Source organism: Ambystoma mexicanum, chromosome 2q (assembly GCF_040938575.1).
Source record: "Ambystoma mexicanum isolate Mex_15411 chromosome 2q, UKY_AmexF1_1, whole genome shotgun sequence".
In the NCBI taxonomy this organism is placed as follows: domain Eukaryota; kingdom Metazoa; phylum Chordata; class Amphibia; order Caudata; family Ambystomatidae; genus Ambystoma; species Ambystoma mexicanum.
Window position 1 is genome coordinate 637,927,108 of NC_090924.1, and position 25,972 is coordinate 637,953,079.

The 25,972-nt window shown below is 44.3% G+C and overlaps 1 protein-coding gene across 3 annotated transcripts in view; it reads right to left on the reverse strand.

Annotated features, from left to right (window-relative positions):
• Window positions 1–25,972, reverse strand: part of CLEC16A (C-type lectin domain containing 16A) — a 1,932,649-nt gene that overhangs the window by 1,778,361 nt on the left and 128,316 nt on the right. For all 3 annotated transcript variants that reach the window (XM_069647805.1, XM_069647806.1, XM_069647807.1), the window contains exon 2: window positions 21,074–21,202. In XM_069647805.1, the coding sequence (XP_069503906.1) occupies window positions 21,074–21,202 (129 nt within the window). The remainder of the gene's footprint in view (window positions 1–21,073; window positions 21,203–25,972) is intronic.

The following is a 25,972-nucleotide window of genomic DNA, read 5'->3' on the forward strand; positions in this document are numbered from 1 at the left end:
AAACTGTACAACAGGTTGCATGTAAGGTGCAGATGTGCCAATGCCTGGTCTACAGAGCAAGCTCTGATGAGCCAGTCATAGAAGCATGGGAATATGTACTTGCATTCTTTCCTGGAGCCAGCTGCTACCACTGGCAGCAGCTTGAAGACCATGGGTGTTGAGGAAAGGGAAAAAGGCAGAACTTTGAACTGGGAGTGTGAGGACCCACTACAAATTTTAACTATTTCCTGTGCCTCGTATGGGATGTGGCAGTAGGCATCCTTGAGATTCAGGGATATCAACTAGTCCTGCAGTTCGAGGGCATGTAAAAACTGAGCTAAGGTGGCCATTTTTTTTAACTGGTCTTTGTACAGGAACAAGTCCAGGAGCCTCAGATTCAGGAAAGGCCACAGGAACCCTGTCCTTCAAAACCAGAAAGTAGATTACCAGCCACCATGTCACTCGGTCTCCTTTCTCTAGAAGCTGACTGACCTCCCCCTGCAGAAGAGAGGCCAGGGGGAAGGTGGTCGGGAGGGCTTTCAGATAAAGGGAGGCAGTAACCTCGAGTTATGTTAAGGCCGAAGTGTCAGTAATGATTTGACGCCACTCCTCAAGGAACAGGGTCATTCTCTACTCATTTTGTTGGCCTGCCTGAAGACCTCAGAGACGTTTTGCCACCATAGGCGCTCTGGGGACCACTCAAGCAGCAATACCATCTGTGTGTGCCACAGCCTCTGTTTTGGTGGGAGGGAGGGGTGGCACAGTTGCTGCTTGCCGGAGTGCCCCTGAAGCAGTTCACTGTGGGCATAAAAGGTGAAGGATCAAAAAGCTCCATCCCTAGTGGCTGAGCTGGAGGGCTGTTGAACCATCAAACCTAAGGATTTGGACGTGGCCTTTGACACCTGAAACTTCTGGAGGGATTTATGGTCATGATGCCTACCCCCGGACTTCTGGATCAAGCCCATCAGTCCTTAGGGCAGACATCCAGCCCCTTATTGGAACCCACAAAGCCCCGGTTAGGGGCTCTATGGATTCAGTCCTGGCACCGTAGGCGCCAGGCTCATATATGGGATCAGTCCGGGCGCCATAGGCGCCAGGCTCATACAGTCAAACTTACCTCATGCAGACCATGCCGCAAGGAACTCAAGCAATGGCCTTTGTGAGGCCAAAAAGGACTACTTTTCTTCAGGGACTATTTTTTTTACTTGGGTGTGGTGCTTGGAACTATTTACCTGGACTACTTTGGAAGCTATTTAAACCACGCCCGAAGAGCAGAACACGCTTCGCGTTATTCTGCATTCAGCAGCGTAACACTGACCGTGCCTACAGCCAGCATCCTGTTACCTGCCACGCCCGTTCCGAATCCGGACCGCATCCTGGGAAGAAGGGAAGAAGAAAAAAAGGTTAGAGCAAGAACCTACCTTCTAATCTTCATCGGCTCCTGAATCCACTGCATCCCTGCACAAGGAAAAAAGACTTTGAAAAAATAAACACGTCGTGCCGCTAGTAGCTGCGCCGCGCCATACTTGGCAGTCTTCACAGCATCTACACGATCCGGCGCAGCTTACATCTCTTCGTAGCTGCATTCTCGGCACCTAGAGGAAGACAAGAAAAAAACAAGGTGAGCCGAGAGCCAACATAGACAATCTTGGTTACTGCCAACCACTTACTTGATTTGCCCCCCGAGGTATAATTCTTCAGCATCCAGCATCTTGTTACACCGCACCGGTAAAAGGACAAAAGCACTTGGTTAGAGACATTTAGCATCATTATTTTCTACCGGACAGTGCTGGGTAATAAAGACTCGTACCTTAGCACGACCTGCTGCCAATCAGGAGAATTCCTTTTGGACCAAGCTGCAAGATAAATAAAGGAAAAGGGAAATGAGTGAATAACAGACATTGGAACTCTAAAGACTATATAATTACGGCTTCACGCCACATTCCCCAGAGCCCCATTTCGTCTGGAACTCACCCTATTCCTTCGATCCAGTGGAGTAACTGACATTCTACGCACCCCTGCAATCAGCGCAGGATGGAGAGCTCATCATTTCAAGCACTAAGGTGAGGACATAAAGGGAATATCGGAGGTGTTCAGTGGGAACAAATTGGGTGCAGGTATCCTCGCAATCCACGGATGGCTAACTCCCTTCTATTGTTTTCAGGAAACTACTCTTACGGGTCAAGCAAACAAAACTAGGAGGGCCAGTCCAGTCAGCCATCTCCGCCCTACGAGTCACGCTGGTGGAGATCACTGCTGTTCAGTCCTGCTCAACGCCCCTGCGGGAACCAGGTGAATGTAACATTTATCTACCTTATCTTCCTACTCAAGCTCTTCCAACTCCTTGAGGGTCAGGCACTTCTCCAAGCAACAAGTCGGTGGCAGATCTCTCTCTTCTGCTGGCGCCTCCCTCTATAACAGCCTCCCTGCCTCTCTTAAACTTGAGCAGAACCATGTCCGGTTCCGGAAGCATCTCAAGACTTTCCACTTTCCTCTTTGTTTCTGCCTTCTCGCTTCCTCTTCCCTGCTGATCTCTTGTCCGATACTGCACTGGTCACCTGGCTACACTCTGAACTTCGGGCCCAGGTCCCTGCCTGCCCAGTTGCACACCTGCACTGTCTCCTAGCAACCCTTGCACTTGGGTCTGTATTTGTAACACCACAGTCCCTTTACCTGCACTTATCAGACACTTGTCTGCTGGGAGCACTACTTGTTTGTATCCTGTGTCCTGCACTTACCCTTCCTCCCCTTACCCTGGTCCTTTTCCCCTCTGCTCTCCCCCGCACTTGTGCAATCTCAATATCACTAGGCCTAGTAAGATTGTGGTCTTTGTCCTCCCTTGGTTTCCCCGCCCTTGCCTGGTCGCGCCTTGAAACACTTGTGTATAGGTGCGTTATAAATGTCATATCATATCATACCTTGTGATTTCTATAGAACACCTCTACCAGTCAGATTGGAGAAATTACATAGGCATTTCAGGCTGCACTTGGCATATGATTAAGACGTTTGGGCAGAGTTGGGGGGAGTTTGAGATGAGATGCACTTTTACTGCCTGAGCTTGAGCCTTCTATGAGACTGCACACAGAACATGATTCTTGGATGCAGTGGGGGTAATGAGGAAATGAGGATTTGCATACAACTATGTTAATTGCATATGGTCACCCTACTGCCTTATGAGGCATTAAATGGCATTAGAGGTGATGTTTCTATTTGAGGCGGCACTGGGCAAATGACGGTAGCACCCTTACGGATAACAATGCAGATCCCTTATGGAGTCTACTAGGCATATTAGATGACTTTACTGAGACATCTGACATCTGAGGCTGCACTTAGCAAATGATAGCAGCACCTTTAGGCGTAATGATGTGCTTTCTTTAGGACATCTCTACCGGGGATATTTGTGAATTACGTAGGCATTTCAGACTGCACTAAATGATTGTAGCACCTTATATGTGGTGATGCTTCCAATCATATAAGATGATGCTACGAGTCATACCAGGCTGCACTACAAAAAACAATTGCAGAACCTTTACATTTAACAATGGGCCCCCGCTATGGGGACTACCAGATGTTAGTGAAAATGTCTCTTACTGCTAATTTACCTCCATACTTGTGGCCCCGCCCCAAATATTTTGCTTTTGTTTCAGCATCCTGATCCGACTTTTGGCGGTGGAGCACAGGCTTCCGCTGCACTTAGTTTTGGGGAAACTGACACGTCTCATTACTGAGAAACTGTTTCCCTTCGTTTTTCGACTTTGCGCCATGAAATGGCAACAGTATTTCATGGCACAAAGTACATTACTGTACCGTGCAATGGGTTCCTTACGTTTTCGGGACCTGGACATCCACGAAGGATTTTTTGGTAACTGGACAATGTGCCTAGGAATAGACTGGTGGCAGGAGAAGCGTTTTCATTTATTTTTATAACTTTCTACCACGCTTAGCTTATGAGTGTGGCTAGTGTCCGTCATGGCCATGCCACAAGGTCTTTTGTCAAGTCCTTTGGCCATTGTGTCCGTTGGCCTTCCCCCTGGTCTTTGTGACCTGGTAATTCCTTATTTGGGCATGCATCTTTTGCAGGCTTCTGCAGGTCACGTGTGTGGGTACCCAGGAAGGGTGCTTGGACTGTCTAGTCCCAATCCACTTTACTGGTGGTCAGAATGTCAGGTGTCCACAAGGGCATGAGAGACGCATTTGTCCCTGATTGGACCACTGCTGACGTGCGTGAGTGAGGCAGATCTCCTCACTGGCCATCTGGGTGCGAGCACTCATCGGACTTAAGCATATGAGGAGGGGTCCTGAATGCAGACCCGCAGATTGGCAACAAGTCAGAATCTACCTGTACACAGAGCCAAGTATCCAGAAGAGCCGAGCAGAACCAAGGACTATACGGAACCATGCAGAAGAAGGTTGGCATCCTGAGCCTGCTGTGGTCCCGGTAGTGCTCTACTTTTTGCTCGATCTCCAAAGACCTGCAAAGGTGCTCCAACCCCTCGGAGTGGTGGGACCAATCGCTCTCGATGTCTCCTGGTTGCGCCATGCAAAATAGCCTGTTCAGAAGTGTACCTGGGCCCTCCAGTGGACAGTCCAGCTCGAACGTTGGAACCCATGCAGGAGCGTTTGTCCTACAGAGTTTTGCCTCAAACTTTGTGGAATTTTAGCTTGCACTGCAAAGCACCTTCTTGTCAAATGCAGTCGTCCCAGCTGCTTTGTGCAACGATAGAAGCGTGCGTTAGACCGCCAGAGTTGGGTTCTCCTGCGTCACTATGCAGCAAAGACGGTCGCTGAACGCAACTTTCCTGCATTTCTTCAAGTGTCCTGAGACCACTTACAACAGTGTTTTCTTTGCCCTGCAACCGAGACAAGAGATACAGTTCCTGGTGTAAACCGGACTTGCATCTGCACCCGCAGCACATGTGCACTTTGAAGCCGAATCAAGGGAGGGAAATCGTACCTCTGGTGACCCTCTGCAGCCCTGCCAAGTTTGGACCCGGACTGAGCTAAGGGAGGTGAGTACTGAAACCACTTACCAGTGGCCCCTAGTTCATACATTTATTTTTATGCACAGAGAATCCTTTGTAGTCCTCCCCTTGGCTTGGGTAGCCTCTGCTTCCTGAAGTCCTCCAAAAGTTGACAATAGCTTTGTTCACTGTAGCAGATTCCTCCTCGACTCTTGGAACCCATTATCTACTCTTCAGATCCTGTGTCTAACTTTGCCAACTCCTTAGAATTTGTACTTTGCGACTTTACGCATGACCGAGCGCTTTTACACATGCCTCTAACATTGAGCACAAGGCTTCATTCATCGTATGGCTGGACTTATGAATTTAGGGTTTTTCATCTCTGAAGAAGAAGTTTGCCTGTCCTTTTTCATTACAGGTTTTGGTGGGATTCCGCACTTTACCGCATTGACCAAAGTGACTGTATATATTTTACAAAAATTGTTGAGTGGTGATTTTACTTTGCTTTTCATTCTTCACTTGTTTTTATTCTTGGGCCTAATAAATTGTATATTTGTGTATACTAATGTCTAAAGGTGTGTGTTCATCAAAGACCTCAGATAACCCCTTCTCCTGTGACTGCGCTCCAAGATACAGTGAATTGGTCTGGCCATCTTCCCAGAAGGGTTCTCTGTTTCACCAACAAGGGTGGCCTCCTAAACATCAGTTCACCGGAGCAGAGTTTAGAAATCCATCCTAACACCAGATATACAATATATTTCAATGACATTACTAAGGCAGGCCACAATTGCAATACGTAGGCAGCAACTCCACTTATCAGGCTGTATTGTGGTTCTACAGATAGCAGATGGTGATATATAGCAGATGGTGATATACATCATTTGGTGACCTGTTGAAATTGTTTTTGACTTCACTGGTTTGTGCCAAACTAGTTTTGCTATGACTAAACGTATGCTTGGCTCTATCAGCCACAGCGCCTCGCCAAGTTCAAATGATGACTAATCAGAGTTTTCAAGGATAGTTGGACCACAGACTTTTTTGTGATTGAACAAAACAGGAACATTGTGTTTCTAATTTAAACACTGAAAGTAGCGGTCTCAGAGAAACAGCAGTCTACAAAACATGCAACACAATTTGACCACATGGTTGACCAAATCAGAATTCAAAGGGTGAACTTTCTAAAACAGAGCATGATCAAGCAACAGTCTTTCTTCAATGCTGCCAGGCAGAATTCCAAGTCAATAGCTAAGGCTCGAAAGCCGTTCTCTGAGAATGTGGAAAAGTTTGCTTGGGCTTTTTTTTTTTTTTACATTGGAGGCACTTTCTGAAATCGATGACAGCAAAAAATAAATATTTTACATCGACAGTTGCTAGAGGACTACATTAAATAGAAACAAATGAATAGTTACAGGTGAAAAGACGGAGTGACGGATATAGCATAACTGCCTATATTTCCATGAAGCGTGATCAAACAAACGCATGTTGCTCAGGGACTGCTTATCACATGTCCAATGAAAGGCACAAGACGACAATGGCACAGCTGCGCAGGGAATTGTTGATGACGAGAAGCATATGTTGAAAATTCAGTATTCCAGAGGACAAACTTTGTAGTCTAAAACTGACGAAGCTTTTGAGAGGTTCGGCAAACAAAATGGATTTGTCAATGGCTGTGAATATCATCACACACATAACCGCATCATTCACCAGGGACAACTGTGTGCAAAGGTCCTGGAGATGAAACGTGATGGAAAGGATTGTTTCTGCAGTTAATTTCATGAGGTCAATGAGGCCAGTATTTCTCGCTGAGGTGTGATCAGACCACTGCCATACTAGCCAGATTCGACTCACTACTTTACAAAATTAAAACCTTCATGACCAACAAACGGAAATATGTGAGATTCTTTCACAATTATTACATTACATTTGTTATGCGCACTATTGGCCCTCAGGCATAAAGGCGCTGACAGAGACAAGACAGTGTTAACAGACAACAAAGACACAAACAGCACACGAAAATAAAAGTAGGAGACCCAAGGGATTTTAACTGGGTCCCCCACAGGTACCAGAGCAGCAAATTACTTAAGGACTGGTAAACTAGGAAACAGAGAGATCTAATTCCTGAATCCAGTTAGCACTAAAATTATCACGATATCAGGAGAAAAGGAGGGTTTTTAGTTCTTTCTTAAAGATTTGGAGGGAATTAAGACTCCTTAGTCTGGCTGGCAGTATATTCCACAGGAAAGGACCCGTTACATTAAACGCTCCATTTTCAGCCTTTGCGGTCTTGCATCGAGGCTGCGAAATCAGATTTTGGTTTCCTGATCTGAGAGTTTGTTGATTACATTTCTCTTTTATATGGTTTTGTAGATAAACGGGAATAACTTGTAGCCTGCATTTAAACGTAATAGCCAACACTCTGAAACAGATCCGGGGTTCAATGGGAAGCCAGTGAAGAGATTGCCTGGCCTCTGTTACGTGGCTGTGCCTAGGAAGTCTGAGAAATACTCTGACCGCCCAATTCTGCGCAACCTGCAGCCTACGCAGTTCTAGCTGACTAATGCCTAGCAGAAGACTGCAGCAATAGTCCAGCTGTGCTCCGATTATTGCCCTGGCAATTGTCTCAGCACTTTCTTGAGAAATCATGGGCGTCAGATGAGCAAGTAGTTTAACATAGAATACTACCCCGGCCAGTACAGTAGAGACATGAGCCTTCATACTCTGAGTCGGATCCAGAGATACCCCTAGAATTTTTGTTTTAGGTAGAGGAAAGATGAAATCATCCCCCAGTTTGAAGGAGCTATAGGCTTGATTGAGATTATTAAGTGCCTTAGAACTACCTACAACCAATAACTCTGTCTTGCTACGATTCAAGGCAAGGAATTTATCCAGCATCCACCTTTCGATCAGTGCAAAGATTCTATTAACCTCAAACTCATTTGTCTCATGGTGTCCGGTTAATGAGATGACACATTGGGTGTCATCTGCATAGTTTCAGAATACGACCCTCTCTTCCTCTAGCATGAAGGGGACCATAAACAGGTTACAGAGGCAGGGCGACATACTTGCCCCTTGAGGGACCCCATACAGCACTAATAGCGGAGTGGCTTCAGCAGAGGCCGAGCAGACTCTGCTGCTTCTGTGCTCCAGGAATGAAGCAACCCACTGGGCTGCCAAAACAGAGAGGTTAGCTACCTCCTGTAATCTGGGAATAAGGATGGAATGTTCAATTAAATCAAGGCTGCTGATTTATCTAATGAAATAATCAGGGACAAGCCACTTCTATCCATTTCTCACAAGGGTTTAGTTTTGAGCTCCAAAAGAGCGGTTTCTGTCCCATATTTTTTTCTAAAACCTGACTGGTTGGGGTGGAGAATTGGATAGAACTCCAGATGCTCCGCCAACTGACCATAAGCCACCCAATCCAGAATTCTAAGTAAGAAGGGAGTGTTGGAAATGGGGCGGAAGTTAAGTGGGTTATCCATTGGCAAACCCGGCTTCTTAAGGATTGTGGTGACCATTGTAGATTTAATCTCATCTGGAACAGTGGTGCCTGGTTGAATTGCATACCATTCCTAGCTGAAATCACTGAATATCTTGCAGACTTTGATATAAAACTACTAGTGGTGGGTCAATATTTAAGCAGGTTGTATGACCACATGAATTCCTTCGTTCATAAGCTGGAACTGTTCAGAAAGAGCTGAATTTTGCTGTTCTACCAACAAGATCTGCTGAGATACAGAATCTTGACAAGCATGCCTGCCCATCCTTTTATGTAACGCTCGCACATTTTCTTGCCTCCAGCAGTCTAAGGTCTAGATACCACTGGTGGGGACACAGTAAGCCACTCCACTAGCACGACTAGGAGCTCCAGTATGGCTAGCATGGTAAATTGGCGCAGTACAAAAGCTTTTACATAGCATAGCATATCATTCTTCACTCGTCGGTCATCTTATAGGTGAAGACAAACACAGATTTGAAGATTCATGGACACAGTGATCAGTAGATTTGAGCAGATCCTTTTGGAATTGATGCTTACGACATATTCCAAATGAAAAGAACATCCAGAATAACAATGACATGAAGAATGCTTTTTAAGAAAATGATCTACTGACATTTTATAGTCAATGTGTTACATGCACTCTTTTCCAAAGCTATGAAATCACGCACTTCGGTTGAGTGCACCATTTGGAAGAATGCACTGCTGTGAACAGAAGGTCGCAAGAATCAAAAAGAACATAAAAACAAAATCAAGATCACTTGACAGATGTCATCAGCCTGGAATACTCTGCATCACCACAACACAATATCTGCCGCCACACTTGTGTTGTGCATGCAAAAAGAAAGCAAACACCAAACACAAAAAACTGTGTTCATTGTAGTTTTTAGAAAATTGATGTAGACATTGTTGTTTCAACATGGTGATGCATGTATAGACTGATTCATATGTATGCAATGCAAGTTCCTGGTGTCAAGAAACAGGAACCCATCACGCCAGTGCTTAATTCCCAATATTGGTGTCCGGTAGAATGGACAGTAACATTCAAAATTGTGTGCAATGTTCACCCAGTAATGTGAGGCCTTTCCCCTACATATTTAACAACCGGCTGGTATACATACGACTGGACCACCCAAGATATCCAGATCCGCCCGGATCTGTAAGACCAACCTGCAAAGATTGGGAGGAAGAATGCTGGTGCATATCGGCCCCAAATGTACCGACCAGAAATTCTGTGATTCCATCTCTGGCTCAGGAAATTTCTCAAATCATACATGTACACTCCCCAAGATCCTGTTCCACATTGCCGCTCCCTTGAGTTGCCCATGACATGTTCTACCCCCGATCTCTGGATCAAACACCTCTTTTTGCAAAAAAACACATCTAAATTTGGCACATCGACTAATCATTAAGAGAGTGACACTTGACCCACAGATCACAATAGTAAAAAATAAAAAGGGAAAATAAAAAAAGACAGTCCAACACTATACACTACTTGATTGCGACCCACTTGGAATGGAAGCCTCATTGCCAACTGGGCTGTAAGCTTGGATGAGATTGAACATTATGCTCAAGAGTACAGAAAAAGGTCTGGGTCAGCTCTGTAAAAATACTGTGTCCAGTATTTTTATATCTTTTTACATTCATTTCTCTTGTGGGGTTAGGCGAATCTGTTAAAGATGTGTTACTAACAAGTTAATAAAATACAAAAAGGTTCTTCTAACTAGATGAATACCATAAAAATGAAAAATAAATCTTTGATTAGTTTCCCCTTTGGGTCACCTCTTTTCCACAATTTGTTCTGTCGACTTGTAATATGCATTCATTCTTTGATAGATTTGTTTTTACATTTCCAGACAAATTTCACTGTCGCTATGTTGTCATTGCATGCAGGATGTAATATTGTGTGACTTTTGACACCACTATTATTGGTGTTAAATGTCACATTGTATAATTTCCCATGATGTCATTAGTGTCAACCGTGACTGAGTGGGCGGTAGGAGGGGGGCAGTGGTCACCTGGGACACCACCGATGGCTCAGTGCACCCGTCTACCAGCAGCGTGGCTGGGCCTGCACATGAAACAACTCTGCGCAGAGTGTAAGCAATTAGTTCACTATGGATGACACGCATTGAATCTTGCAAATATGTTTGTGACACAGATCTCAAGAAAGAAGGTCTAGGTCCTGTGAATCTTTTGCAAACAATATGCAAGCTAACTAGCTGTTTGAAGCCATGCCTCCTACCTGCCCTCCAACAGAATCTGGTCGCAACTTCCAAACAGGCATACAACAAAGTGATGTTTTACACTCCTTGTTGGTGATTGTTAATGATGCAGTTATGGGGCAATGGGGAAAGACTACTGGGTAAGCCTGATGAATTATACAAATAAAAAAAATGCAATCTTATAGAGATAGCAAATTAGGTCAACTCAGATTTTTGAGAGGAGGCAAGTATAATGCAGGGGAAAGCTGTGCAGGAGACAAATGGCAGTCATGGGAGTGAAGGCAGCAGCTGTGCTGAGACGCTAAGGGTTACTGAGATCCAGTCGCGGCCAGTGAATGGTTTTAGTTGGAGGGTGTAAACATTTTTCAGCCATATGTGGTAGCAACAGAGCGCAGCGAGGGAGCCCAAACTCAATAAGTGTGGTTATGGGGGAGGGTTCCCCCCCCACAAGATTTTTGTTTTTAATTAATGGGTTAAAACAGTGCAAATTACATGATACTTTTAGCGCAAATTTGGGAAAATGTCAAACAGTTTATAATCGGTTAGTACATTAAAAAATCCATTAGATGGCAAGTCACCTTCACTGCACAGGAGCATTTCCCCAGCTTTTTTTTTATCTATGCATTGTAACAAATCTGGGGATGTCGTCCGTTCTCCCCTAAGGGGAGACCTTTCCCATTGAGCCAGGTCGGTGCATCCACAGTAAAATAGTCCCCCTCGGTGTGGTGCACCGAGGGATGATCATATGGGGGAGAAACCCCCTTTTGGGATTGGGGACATCCATGCTTAGAGAACGCTGCATTCCCCCGCGTTGGTAAACCTAACCCCTTCTCCCATGTTAAATCCTCCTTCCACTTCTTTTGACAGAGCCAATGTCTGCTACTATCAAGTTAGCCAATCTAATATACTTGGCAAGATTCAAACATCAGAAAATGCAAAGTATGCTGCATATGGCTGCACATCAAGTATTGGGAAACCTAATCTACTTCATGAGTCCAAGGATCACGCGGGAGAAGCAGAATGAGCATTCTAGTTTCTCAACAAATGTGTTGACACAAAGCAATTCCATTTACCAATATGGAAATTTAAACACAGCTCAGCAGAGATGTGAAGGGAGAACTATCCTCCAAGGAGGAATCCAGTGAGCTGCACAGTGGGAAAAGCAGACGAGAGCCAGCCAGGGTCGGACAGGCCCGTTGGCCATTCGGTCCGTGGTCGGGCCGATCCGAGGCCCTGGAGCTGGTCTACTAATGCGGGCCGGTGTGCTCAGGGCTGGCTGGCTTGCCTGCAGGCTGCAGCCCACTCAGCAGCCAGCTCGTCGTGGCATGAGGGGATGCATTCATCAAAGAAAGGTAACACAAGAGTAACCTTTCTTTGATGAATGCATGACGTAAGCGTGCTGGCCTGGCAGTGCCCTCTGCCCCGAGCCGATCAGGCAACAGCTTGGTGCCACGAGTTGTTGCAAATGCAATGAATCGCAACAAAAGGAGCGGCTCCTCGAGCCGCTCCTTTTGTTGAGATTCACTGCATTTGCGCCTGTGCCCGCCCCCACCCCAGCCTGACTGTGTGAGCAGTGAGCACAGAGCAGCAGCCAGCCAGGCCAGGAGCATGCAGCACCAGACAGTAGCCAGCCCAGTGCCCCTGAGGTAAGGACTTGTGTGTGGGAATTGGGAAAACATATTAAATGGAGGCCCTGGGGCCAGGGCCACAGGTGCACCCGCGCGCTGCACTGACTGGAAGAAGTTTGACTCTGGTGGGATGGCGCTGGTTGCAGAAGCAAATCTTAGATGCTTATCACATCTTTTCAGTTTGTCCAGTGCAACTCTGTGAATTGGGTCCATAGCTTGTTGAGGAAAATGTATAAATCACTTTGCTGTTGTAGCAAAACACATTGTGTGGGCCCTCCAGGTGCCATTAGGATGTGGGCCTTCATGTCTTCTGCAATGTGTAAGTCTTGCTGGGGGGACATGAATGTCTGTGTTTTGTGAAGTAGTTAAGGGAGCACCAGCGTTTTCTGGGATAAGTAGTCCAATGTTTTAACCAATACTATGAGAGGCAGACTACATTCTGTAACCTGTAGTTCTGTGGGGACAGTTTTGCTGGTGCAAAGCCGACTTACGATCCCTATGCGTGATTCTATACTGTGCGAGATCATTCTTTCTGTGATTTACAGTTCTGTGTTGAAATGTGCACAGGGTGAGACATTCATGGGGGGAACCTACAATGAGTATGTAAAACGCAATTCCAGTGATCACTTTAGAAATCATTGGAGCATGATACAGTCTGGGGATTTACTTAACTCCCTCCCACTCCTGATGACACAGCTACCAACAAGTATATTAGGGAGTCAGGGAGTCGCTGTTTCTTGAGTGATAATGGAAACACCTGCAGTTACAGCACGTTTATCTGGAGCCTTGCATTGGCAATCCCAATCCTGCACATGCACCGCAGCGGTGTGAGAATGCAGGGCCCAGAAACATATCACTTCACTGTGAAGCCAGTGTAATGCAATTAGTCTATACCAAAGACTCCAAATTATTGCTAATGTAGCGCCGATTTTCTCACACGAGGGAGCTTGCGCCTCGCATTCATAACTCCCAGGTTAGATGTTTCACTTTGTTAAAATCGAAGGAGTACAACATACTATCCCACCCTTTTACCTAGTTTCCTCTCAACTATTTCCATAAATATTAGGTTTTACTGTGAGACATGTGATTAACATGTACATAAAGGGAGGACAGGGGTGCGAGGTTAACTCCATCACCTCGTGTTCTTGCTAGTGTAGGCTCTTGGGGTGTAAAGGTAGCTGGCGCCATCAGAATCGGTGCACCTTCCGTAGCCTCACAAGTTTGGATCAGACACACTTAGCCCAGGACTGTATATATGCACCATAAAATGGAGTTTGGAAAGCCCTACATAACCCGTGCTATGCATTGCAGGAACTAAATTTAGTTCTGGGGAGGCGACGGAGAGCCGCACTGTGCTTGCTTGAGACTCTACGACAAAATGTCATATTACAAGTGCATTCTCACAGGCGCCGACTGCAACGCAGAAAACTTCCCCATCTGTCAGAGAATGTATCACGCAGCATGAAAAAGAAGGAACATAAATGCATAATTCTTTTTTTCTAGATAGACAAAAATCGACCAGGTGAATCGTTTGGTAATTTGGCCAGCAAAGCACTGGTTATCATGTGCTACTAAGAAGGGGACATTTGTCAAAACTGAAAAAGAATAATGCTTTTAGTGTATGGCCATGTGTAAAAGCCATTTTTCGCTTCCTCGCCATGTGGCATTATTTGCTCTATGGGCCCTTTGGTGACGAAAATATTGCTGCATAATAATCATTCACTCATGTTCAATAATTATTTTGTCTTTGTTAAAAAAAAGTCATTATTCAGCGGTCCTATTGCATGAGTTTTCTCTCCCTAGTTAATTGCTCATTGTGCAGGTACAATGAAAGCAATATCGTGCAACACAGAACTACGCAGGAAATTATTTGTTTTCATTTTAACAATCATTGCTGGTGTTTTGCATAGTGCTGCATACAGAGTTAACAGTTTTCGAGCGCATGGTAACAGGTGTTACATTTCACATTATCACCCATATTTGGTGTACTCCATTTGTGGGTGTCCTCAAAAGGATGAATTGATGAGCTTCGAACCTTCGGCCATACGGCAGTACTGTATCCTCACACGTCACGTGCGCGTGCTACGTATACAGTTATCCATGTGACCTTAATGTACAGAGTGCGTTCTCAAAATCTCCTGCTGCAGTACAAGTGCACCGAAAAATGATCTGTGAACAGTATTTTATACTAGACCAGTGTGTAATGGTCTTACAGGGTAGCTGTTCCTTAGAACCAAGTCTGTCAAATATCAAATTCACAAAATTAAGACATTAAATCAGGGGATTAGTTCTTGTGACTTCAAGTTCAAAATCCAACAATTTAGCCACCAGCATATATATATTTTTCAAAAAAATGGAGGCACCTACTTTTATTTGATGGCTACGTGTACCTTCGAGCATGGTAGCAAGTGGTTGCAATAACACAATTAGTCAAAATATGAACACATTTGGGCTAAATCCAGGGGTGGAAGTGAAAAAAGGCACTGGTGATACTCTGGATGCATCCAGATCTTCTGGCTGTTCCATCAGGCCTGGCTGGGTATCAAGCAGTGTCCTTTAGAGGACGTTGGGGTGACGTGCATCCCTGGAGCCCGGGGTGACCTCTCCCCGAGACTCCAGGGGCAGCTTGTGTGATCTGCGACACAAGCCATGCAGATCATCTCAATGTGCATATGTGCGGGCATTATCGAATGTGAGGTCACAAGGCGTTCATCAGTGTTGAGGGCATCATGGACCATGACGTCATAATCAGTTGCCATAAATAAGGCAATAGATGAATATTATTGCGATGTGCAATCTAGGACTGGTCATTATCATTAATTAGGGATCAAACCTGCAAACTGAATCACTTCCAGGGACCCCAAATAAGACGCAGTGAGATGCAATGGTTTCTCGTGGTCACACTCTTTGGGTTACAGGTTTAAACTCGGATTGGAAGCTACATACCTTCCCAGCTTTAAATCTTATAAAAACTTAAGTTATGGGTTTCAAGAGCTAAACTATGACCTAGCTGTATAGCAATGTTTTGATAAGTTATAGAGATGTTGAATGATGGCGGCATCAGGGGAATCAGGGAATGTTATTTTACGAGTTGTGTTGTAATGTAATATTTGAGCATAAATGCAACTGGCAAGGTACTTTCCGGTGTCATCATTTGGCTGTACTGCTTATTAAAAGCAACTCTATTTTCATTACTGGTGGCAACGAGCAGACATGTCTTGAATCTGGTTCTGCAAAGTAAGTATTTAGCTATGTGATGATGTTGTCTAAAAAAATTAATATATAAAAAAAAAGGAATTTTATCACTTTCTCAAGTGTTTACACAAAACATAACATGCAACAGACAGAACCCTCCATAAGTAGCATTATCTGGAAAGTCGTGAATTGATGCGATTCACAGATGATGGTTTGAGGGCCACTTTTTTTGGAGGCGAGGGGTGGCCCACTTTTTTAAGGCGAGGGTTGGGCCAATTTTTTGGGGTATCCGGCCCTATTTCATGTCACAGTCCGACCCTGGAGCCAGCAGGAGGGAAGCCACGAACAGAAGAGGAGAACTCTAACACAGTCCAGGAAGCAAGGACTGCTTGGGCGGCTGCTGAGTGATACCTCCGGGCATCAGAGCACCGGCGAAGCGCCCAGGAGAGAGGATGTACCGTCAGGGAGAAGCAGACATCCGAAGAGCGGCTGCAGACGGTGACAGAGCCCGGAATGCAACCAGATCCTCAAGAGACGCAGCAGCTGCTCGGGAGACGGTACCTATCAGGAAGAAGTAAACATGTACGTGGGTTACACGAGAGGTGCTGGAGGTCCGGGGAACAAAGGTGTGAAGGCGGAAGCTGGAACAAGAGGGTCTGGGACCCTGGGAACAAAGTGCTAGTCTGGGACCTGCACCCATATGAGAAACAGAAACAAAAGCTAATTAGAATAATGCGAGTCTGGGACCCGCACCAAATGAGAGATAACACACATTAGGACCACTGCTTGGCAGGAGAGTAAACTAAGCAGTTCTGAATATAACAAATCTGGGACTCGCACCCAAAGAGGGACAGTCTATGAGAAAACAAAGGCTTTGCAGGGGAGTACACCCTGCCATTTAGAATATTGCGAGTCTGGGGCCTCCATCCAAATGAGAAGTTCATGAAAGGATAACTACTTGGCAGGAGAGTGAACCAAGCAGTAATAAAAATAGCAAGTCTGGGACTCGCACCCAAAAGAGGGACAGTCCACGTGAGGGCAATTGCTTAGCAGTGAAGTAAACCAAGCAATTCTGAATACTGAGAGTCTGGCACCCAAAACAAGTGAAGAATACAAACTAGAAACATGGCCTACGCTTGATGTAAGGAGTGTGCCAATTTGGTGGGATAACAAGTAGAAACATAAGGAGCATATACTTGTAAACTGCCTACAGACATTTGCATATGAAAATACAGGCCTAAGAGGCCCCAAAAGGAGAGACACTACAAACAGGAATCTAGGGGAAAGGATTACAACCCTAACATTGAAGTCCTACAGTTTTGAACATTTCTTTATTTTTTCCACTTGTGATTACCCAAGAGACTGGGAACCTTTGTGTTGGTTGGTTCGGCAAATAACACTTCACTTTGAGAAGGGATCATCCTTGCACAGCTGGTTTAAGTGAGGGACAGAGGTAGGCTTTTTGAAACACAACAGTGACAGACTTTATAGTTTTGGACATTCTATTTCCTTGGTTTTCTTTGAGGCAGGGAATCCCCTCTTAGTGTTAGGGACCGAGAGGCATTTTTCCAACCCTTTTTCATATAGTAACTGTTTCTGCCCAAAAACATACCACTATTGTGTCTGAGCCAAACTTCTGCACCATCACAGCATACAAAAGTACTTTTTTTGTACCCTTTTCTCTGCAGCGCCAGACTCAATGCCGCCTCCTCAGCTGCTGCTCAGGCCTCTGGCTCCTGTGGTCAAAGCAGACAGGAAGAGCTTACTGGTTGCTGTCATGCGCAATGGAGCCAGAGTCCCTCCATCTTGTCACCGAAGAAGACCTATATGTGTGTGAAGGTGCTGGAGCGCCCCCATCACATTTAGGTCTGCAGATAACCTACCTGAATTGCGAGAGGCTAGGGAATCATAATGCCCTAGCCTTGCATAACTCATTGGGCATGCACACTGGGGAACTGAAAGAGAAAAGGAAAACTATTTTATACGTGGCAGGTCAACGGCCGTGTTGCATTATGAATGAGTTGCTCCTTCCCCGATCGCTAGAGCACCTTTGCGTCGGTATCAGAAGTCGCTGGTATCAGAAGTTCGAGAAGCAAAGAGATAAGCAAAGAGATAAGCACAGCCTCCCAAAGACGGCCACCATATAGATGTCTGTCAAGAGAAGGAATTGAGGGAGAGAAGCAGTTCTTGGAAAAATTGCCAAAGAGGTGAGAGCCGGGGAAAGAAGGCAGAGAGAACAAGAGATACCAGAGAGGCATTAAGCAGTTGGAAAGAGAAGACAAAAGCTAACAGAGACCTTGAAAGCAACTATGGGGAACATATAAAGATACAACTCAAGAAAAAACATTGCATTCTTGGAGTTGTGGTTCCAACACGCCAACAAGCTAGCATAGTGGTGCTGACAAAACCAAGACAAGGGCCGTCATTATGACTTTGGCGGTAGCCATGCCGCTATTGGCGTCATGGCTGCCACCAAAATCGGGTCCGGGTTCCCAGAATGGGGAATTACCGGGCCATTCCGATTTCGGAGGGCCCGGTACTCCCCCCCCCCCCCCCTTCAGGAACCCAGGCCCGGACCTTCCCCATTCCCATTCCCATTTCAGCCTCCATAGGGCTGAATGGGAATGGGAGAGGGAGCAAACAAGGGGCCGATTACGAGCGGCCCGTTGTGCGCTCCCTCTTCCCCTCGCGGGACCCGCTCTGTACGTCTGGTAAAACCAGACATGCAGAGCGGGTCCCGCAAGGGGACCTCGTAATCAGGCGGTACGGGGTTGACGGCGCCGTTAACCCCTTACCGCCAGACTTATAATGAGGCACAAGGAATAATTGCAGTCTGGGAGTTGTAATTAGATCTTGTCACAGACCTTGCACATAATGCCAATACAGCAAAAAAAGCCAGAGATAAATTGCTGACGGGGGGGGGGGGGTTGTAGTTGCGACATTAACACAGTCCAATAAAAGGAATGCTGACTAAACAAATACAACCAAGGAAGAGTGATACACTTTGAGCTGTGGTTATGATATTTCAACAATCCAGCTGCGATGTATGACAAAGTGAAGGGAACAAAGGAAAAAATGTCCATTGGGAGTCAAGGTTTCAATGATATAAGAAACACATACAGAACCATAAATAAAGAAAAGCCAAAGCAGTCCCTAGGCTGATATTACAACGTTATAGTGCAGACAAGCAAACAAAGGAAGAGGGATAACTGCATGCTGGTAAACCAAGTCCCTAAAACACGAGACTGACGCACTTGTGTTGAGGGGCACTGACTAATTCCCATCTGCCCTGCCATGAGCGGAGGGTAAAACGCCCACTCACCCCTCATGCTTCTACAAACTAAGAGCCAACACAATCATAAAAGGTAAAACAGGCACAGTTAAGAGATATACATTTGTGGTAAAATGGGCCGAGGGAAGGCTATACTCTCAAGAGGGGTGTGAATGTGGTCGAATAGCAACCTAAACAGCGAAGCAGAACGGTCCAAAATAAAGGGATGTCCAATCAAGTTTCTATCAAAATAGTTATCATTTAATTAAACACACCATATGCAATAATAACTAACTAGAAAAACAGTACACAAAACCTGCCCTTGAGGAAAGAACACAGAATAAGAAAAGATAACAACTAGGCAGATTCAGCACTCTGTAATGAAACAGGACTGCACGGCAAGTAATAACCACAATGTTCTATAACAGGATATGTTCTTGGGTGGAAAAAGTAATAAGTGACCTAACCAGTCTCAAGGGCCCATAAATGAACCAAGGTGGAACCAAGGTGGTCTGGGAGGGCAGTTAGCAGTCAATGGTCATCTTTTTGGTCATCTTTTTGCGGTTCTTGATGAAACGGTAGCACTGAATCAGATTTCTCCGTACTGTGCGATCAATTCAAACATCGGGAGAGTGCAAAAGGCAGCAACAGGGATCCTGGTGGTTCAAATGTGTCAAACGGTTCTTGATACACGACTCCAAGCAGTTCAACAGCATACATAACTAGGATCCCAGCAGTTTTGGCTCTTAGAGTGCTGTGAGTCCCTTTTCAGAGACTAAGGGACAGGATGGGTCCTTGTTCTCATGCCCCTAAACACGGGGAGAGGCTGGCACAGGTCCTTCAACACAATGAGGTCCTGGGTACAGCTGTGGGAGAGAGGCAGGCCTTGTTCTAGCAGCAGGTTTACCCGGATTGGTCCCTGGGGATGTGTAGGGGACAGAGCTTGCCTCTTGTCTTCAAACACCTGCCTTCATCTCACAAGTGGAGGATTCTGGAAACGACTGCACACCCAGCAAGGTCCAAACGAAATCTTCAAGGGTTGGAATCCAAAAGAGGATTCCTAAAGCTACCCTTCCTTAGTGGTCCAATCTTTGTTCTGGAAAGAAGTGGGCTTTGCCCTTCTGACATCACACCCAAAGTGCTCTGCAATAGGGGAAGTGGAGGGGACAGGAAGAAAAGGCAAAACCAGAGAGAAACAAGATGGAACATTCCCTTCTGAAGAGGATCATAGGTCTTTAAATATGCAGCACCCTGGAGTGAGGCCAAGACTTTTGTGAATGGATGTGCCCTTTGATTCCTTTTCCCAGGCCAACTGCCTGTAAGGTGGTTGGTGGTCTCTGGGGAAGGGTGTTGCAAATTGGCAATCCCCCAGGCTGCATTGCGGCCAGTAGGGCAAGGTCCAGCCTGTCTGAGGGGAGGTGGGGGGGGCTTATCTGGGCCTACAGGGAAGTCACATGTGTGATATCAGTTTGATGAGGCTGCAATGAATATGAGCAGTGCTGCAAATCGGGATACCGATTCAGCAATGAACAAGTACACAATATGCTTTTGACATGCAGCTTATGAAGGAAGAATCTGATCAGCAGATAATCCTTTCAGTGATGGAATTATCTGCATTATTTTATTATTTAATAAATGTAAGAAAAGCCAGGGCTTTCCCATCCTCGCAAGATGGCAATTAATCATAGGCACAGAAGAAAGAAGATTCTTCATTCAACCAGATCCTAGAGAAAGTTGCTCAGTAAGGAACGAACTGTGAGAGGGAATGATTAAACAACCCTGTGAATCAAGAAATCTCAAGGCACAATTAAAAAAACTTATTTTCATTATTTCTCTAAATTTGAGTTCAAAGTTTTAATTTGGAGAACAGCAGATGAGGTGAACAATGCAAATGCAATTATTAAAAACAAAGACTGGACGTGGCTTTAATTTCACTCTGCATTTATTGCATATTTTTATAGATTTGTAATAAATCCATAAGTGAAGCTGTAAAACTCCTAAGCATCTGACCCATTCGTAGTTTGTCCAACTCCAGTCCTCGAGGGCCGGATCCAGGTCATGTTTTCAGGCTAGCCCTCATTTATATTCATGAGATACATTTGGATACAATTATTCTAAATGTATGCTAATTTTTCCTTATGAATATTAATGAGGGATATCCTGAAAAACCCAGTCACGATTCCAGTGGTCGAGGCCCATAGTTGGACAACCCAATAGAACAAACATTAATCTAACAAAACATCTCTTACAGTACATGAACATTCTGCCTGGCAAAAGAATATCGTGAAAAACAATTTAAAAAGGCAGAGTTCACTTACTCAAACACGGAGCTGTCATTCTGATCTCCCCAGATAAGAATCTCGGTGATAGAGCGAATTGTTTCGACAAGCAGATTTCGGTTGTGATCAGTCACGGTGGTGTTTTTGGTCAAAACGTGGTACATATACCTTTTGGGATTTAAGTACAGAGAAAATGCAACATTACAAAATGCCATCATACACCACTGTGGCTTCCAAATTGGCAACTGTACATTTATTACATTTAAACAGTAAGTGGAGCAAGGGGGCACATTTAGAAACTAAGAGCTACAAATCATTAAGAACACTCAGAGGATAGTGTTATCCGGTTGCAACTTGCAGATCTGCAGCCTTTCCTCAGTTATTGAGAGAGTTATGTCCTGTAATGTTGGTTCATTAGATCTGGCTTGGTACAACGGTTCCGGACAGTTACAATTCACTTTATTTTGCTCCAAATTGTGCTCGGTTTTGTATACATTTGTCTCCACAAAACAGCTACCCAAGGTGCGATTTAGTAAAATAGCCATTGGCATATTTCTACCTTAAAGTCCATGAGGTGACACCGAGGCTTTCTGGTATTCTCATTTATTTGAGCAGCAGGAAGTGTATTAACCCCTAATAAAGTGATACTTGTTGACAGAAATGGGATCTCCTAAAACAATAATTAACAAAGGATGTCTGGATTCATGACTCATGAGAGGGGATTACATCATGGAAAGCGACAGAGGTTTGTGGGGCAGAGGCTGGAGAAATGCTGAGACTTTATTTCAACTACACAAGGAAATACTGAAGACAAATTGTAATAGTGCAACCTAGTGTATTTTAAGTCTCCAAAAGACAATTAGTTAGCAAGAGAAAACATCATTACAATTTACAGGGTTCGTGTTTTTTTTTTTAAAACAACAAATGCCCAAGAATCCGTTTTGAGTGCACTTGGAGTTCCATTTCATGACAGAGAAGTATTATGTCTTTAACTGCCATCCCCTGAAAGTCTAGACTTTAAAAAAAGGCACAGACAAAAGACTTGCATGTTTTCTTTAGTAACTATCTTCATCAACAAAGAAAGACAATATAACAAACAATTTGAGCTAGGAGCTAAATAATTCCTAAAAAGGAACATTGATTATCAGATATTCTTATCATATTGAAATATCATGGACGATTACAGATGTATATGAATGTTTAGTGAATTAGGCACTGATAACAGGTACATAGGACATGCAGAAGTAGGCTGGTACCTCGAGCTATTCAATCAAATAGCTGACCAAAGCTTTATCATTAATTTCCAAGTATATATAGAATTATGGGTGGTTGGCTTTCAACTACGGACATATATCCCGACCGAGGGGACACAATGACATTTGATGGACAAGAGTCAGTGAAGATAAACAGTTCTGATTTGTTTCACATTAACTATTTAGACATAGCAGGAAATATTTCACATGATCCATGGTTTGTTGGATTGATTTGGTTTTATGGAAGATTTTGCAGGTCACATAGCCACAGGCCCATAATGAACGCCACTACCACAATGCCTTACCTGCCCAGTTACCTAGTGTTTAGGCAGCCCCAGAACTCAAGCTTCAGAATGATGCTACAACCTGAAGGGGGGTTCTTCACAGGGTGGCCAATGAAATGAGAAGCAGGAAATATTGTCAATAGGTAAACAAGAGCAACACAAAAACACCCAATTCTAAAATGGCATTGGAGGAGGTGGAGATTCAAACCAAGCTCCCATTGCTGCTTCCTTTTCAGAGGCAAGAGTCCAAACCATTTCAAAACCAACGCCTTATCTATGAACCAAGTAGAAGTGTAGATACGCATTAACAGATCATCATACATAACGATGCACTCGGCGCAGTCAACACTTTCAACACAGTGTGAAGAATCCTGCGTATCCCACACTGAAACCCAGCAGCTTCCTGATCCCCAACCTTGGGGGTGGTGTACTGCGGGAGGATCACCTGAGTGGAGACATGGCCCACGAAAATGAGGAGATTCTATGGGATGAGTGTGTTTTCCTCTGACACAGATGTCAGAAGAGGTTAGGGCTTATTGTTATTTTAATTTATCCCAACCTCCTATGGAATCAAAGGTGGTAAACCCTAAATTTGTAACCACAAAGCATATTATAGCAAAAGACAGAATCTTTTTGGTCCCTAAAATCAAATGCCCTCCTCAATACAAAAAGGTACACTACAAGGAATGGCGGAAATGTTGTATTCTTTAAATCATCTTCCTCCAACAAAGTTAAAACCTACAGCCTCTCTATTAAATTACTAAGCGAAGTAAATCTACCCTTCAAAATACACAAGAAGTAGAAATACCTAACTTTAATAAAGTAAACTACATGTCCCAGAATCCTATAGGGAGTGCGACGAAGAAGAGGGCTGTAGAAGCATGTAGATGTAGAAGGCAGGCAATTAGGCCTAACAGCCTCTGCAAGGGTCAGGCAATTGACATTAATGGCTTCCACCCGAAACCAATTGCCCCACCCATGAGGCAGAAGGGGGACGGAGGAAAGAGCTGGAGCAGGAACTGGGAGGCTGGCTGAAGTAGTAGCAGAAGTAGAAGGGCACAAGACTGGCAGAGAGGAAGCAGGGGTGTGGAGACAGCAGATTTAACCTGAAAGTTCTGGGAGGGTCGTGTGTTCTCAAACACTGCAGTGCCATGGCTGCACTGATAAAGACATGCTGAGAGTGTAGGTTTTCCCAGGTTCACCTAGTGGCTGTGATTGCAGAGCTGTGACTCCGTAGCAGAAAGCAAGCCGAGGGACAGAGGAGTAAAGGAGACTCCCAATTGGCATGGGCGGACCCGAGACACCCGTGCTGCAGAAGGGTGTGGGTTCCAAGTGTGCCCAAAGCCATAGTAGGGGAGGTGAAGTAGCCCGCAACCGCAGTGTTCCTGGAGCCGATAAGTGAAGCTCAGCATTCAGGTACACTAAGAAAACCTTGCCGGTAACTGTTACCAGCTCTAAGTAACCTGTGGAAGAGAGTATAAACAGTTTGTCGTTGTGAAAAGTATTTCTAACAATGGAAATGTATTATGTGCACTAATAGAGAAAGCGGTACTGTTTGCATAAGAAAAAATACATCTAATTGTCCATGGTTCAAGACGGTGTGAACAAAGCTGGGGAAGGGAGGTGAGTGCTTGTAAATAAGACAGAGGAAATAATCTGTAATGCAGAGACTGCTGAAGTTGAGAGAAAGTCAATCTTGAAGTAGAGGCAGGTAAGCAGTAAGGCAGACAGAAGAGGCGAAGATGATGCCCTTTTCTTGGAGCATAGGAAAGAAGAGTGCCTTGCCTACCTGAAGAAGTTGAAGTGTCTTGTCCTTAGACGCCCAATAATCCTGAAGTATAAAGTTGATGCAGAAATACCTGAAATGTGGTTGTGTATAACACTGTCAGTGGATGTTTTATTGAAGTTGGTTGAAGTAGTGGCATACTGCGGAACAAAGGAGCCTGTTTCCACAGTAACAGTAATTTATTTATTAATTGTTGTTTTTAGTTCATATGAACTTCTACAAAATTAAAGCATTTACATTAACCATCAGATATATACTTCAATTCCTCAGTCATCTACATCTACAATTCATGGGCAGTACAGTTAAATCAAAATAGCAGCACATTTAACATAAAAATAAAACGCGTAATTTCATCTTTTCATTCATAACATAATTTACATTCATTCGGGCTGTTCGTTCTAACATATAACTATCAGGTATCAGATATTAATCGAGCAGTCAGTAGTTATACATAAAGTATCAACAGGTAAATTCAACATGGCTGATGCCACTTATTATAAAGTGCGATCATCAAAACTTCAGAAGATGTATTTAGACATAAATTCCAAAAATGGACAGTTGCTACAGAGTCAAAGTGATGGTAATAGCGATGATATCTACTTCTGTAAAGCAATTTCTGTTAAGGATTTCAATCAGGTGACGCACACCTTGGTCTCGGCCTAGTATGTAGCGCACAACTGAGATGCTTTTCTCCTTATTTTATGCAGATTCATTGATTTATTGATTTATTTTACATTTATAAAGCGCTCACACAGCCCGCAGGCATCGAGGCGCTGTTACAGGAATTGTTTTTCTTAGTTGCGTAATTGTGTATTTTTTTTTTGTCTTAGTTACGTATTTATAACGCGCTTAAACAGCCAGAGGTTTCTAAGCGCGGACCCGGGGATCGAACCTGTTGTTGCTTCGTGTCGTCTTGCTTCCAAGACGCGCACGCTGCCACTGAGCTATCCTCCCGGGACAGTAGTGGCATACTGTATGAGATGGTACACAACTCGTATCATAACCCTTTTTCAAATACCCCGGGTCACAATGGACCATGAACCAGGTTGATTGGTGAAATACAATATGTTTTATTTATTTTAAAATTCAAAAGGAATCATAAAATTTTAAATATGGGGCAGCAATCTCCAATGGTGTGATCATTACAATGAGAATGTAAGCAATGCACTTGGTTTAACCTTCTAGTGGAACATACACAAACCACCAGGGAATAGGAGCACTTTTTGATTTAGGAACGATAGCACCCAAGTTAGGATTTCCCCCTGCAATGTTCCCTCAACCCACAAATAATCAATTCCGAGTGGATATAAAGAAGCAGCAGGTAATCAGGAATAAGATGACCTTTCCTCCCTAAATAAGGAGGGGAAAACGGATTTTAACCCCTTGCATGTTATGAAATGACACTTGGAAATGGACAAATAAATAATGAATGTGTGCTAAAAACCTTTAAACAAATAAAATTCCTCACTAAAGCAATAATGCAAAGATACTAACAATCACAAACAATGGATTACCAAGAGCATACAATTCGAAAAACGAGTGGAAAGTTCAAAACGGATTGCAGCCAAATGACACGTGTAAAAGTTGCATTTCCCTTCAATTTCCGTGTAAACTT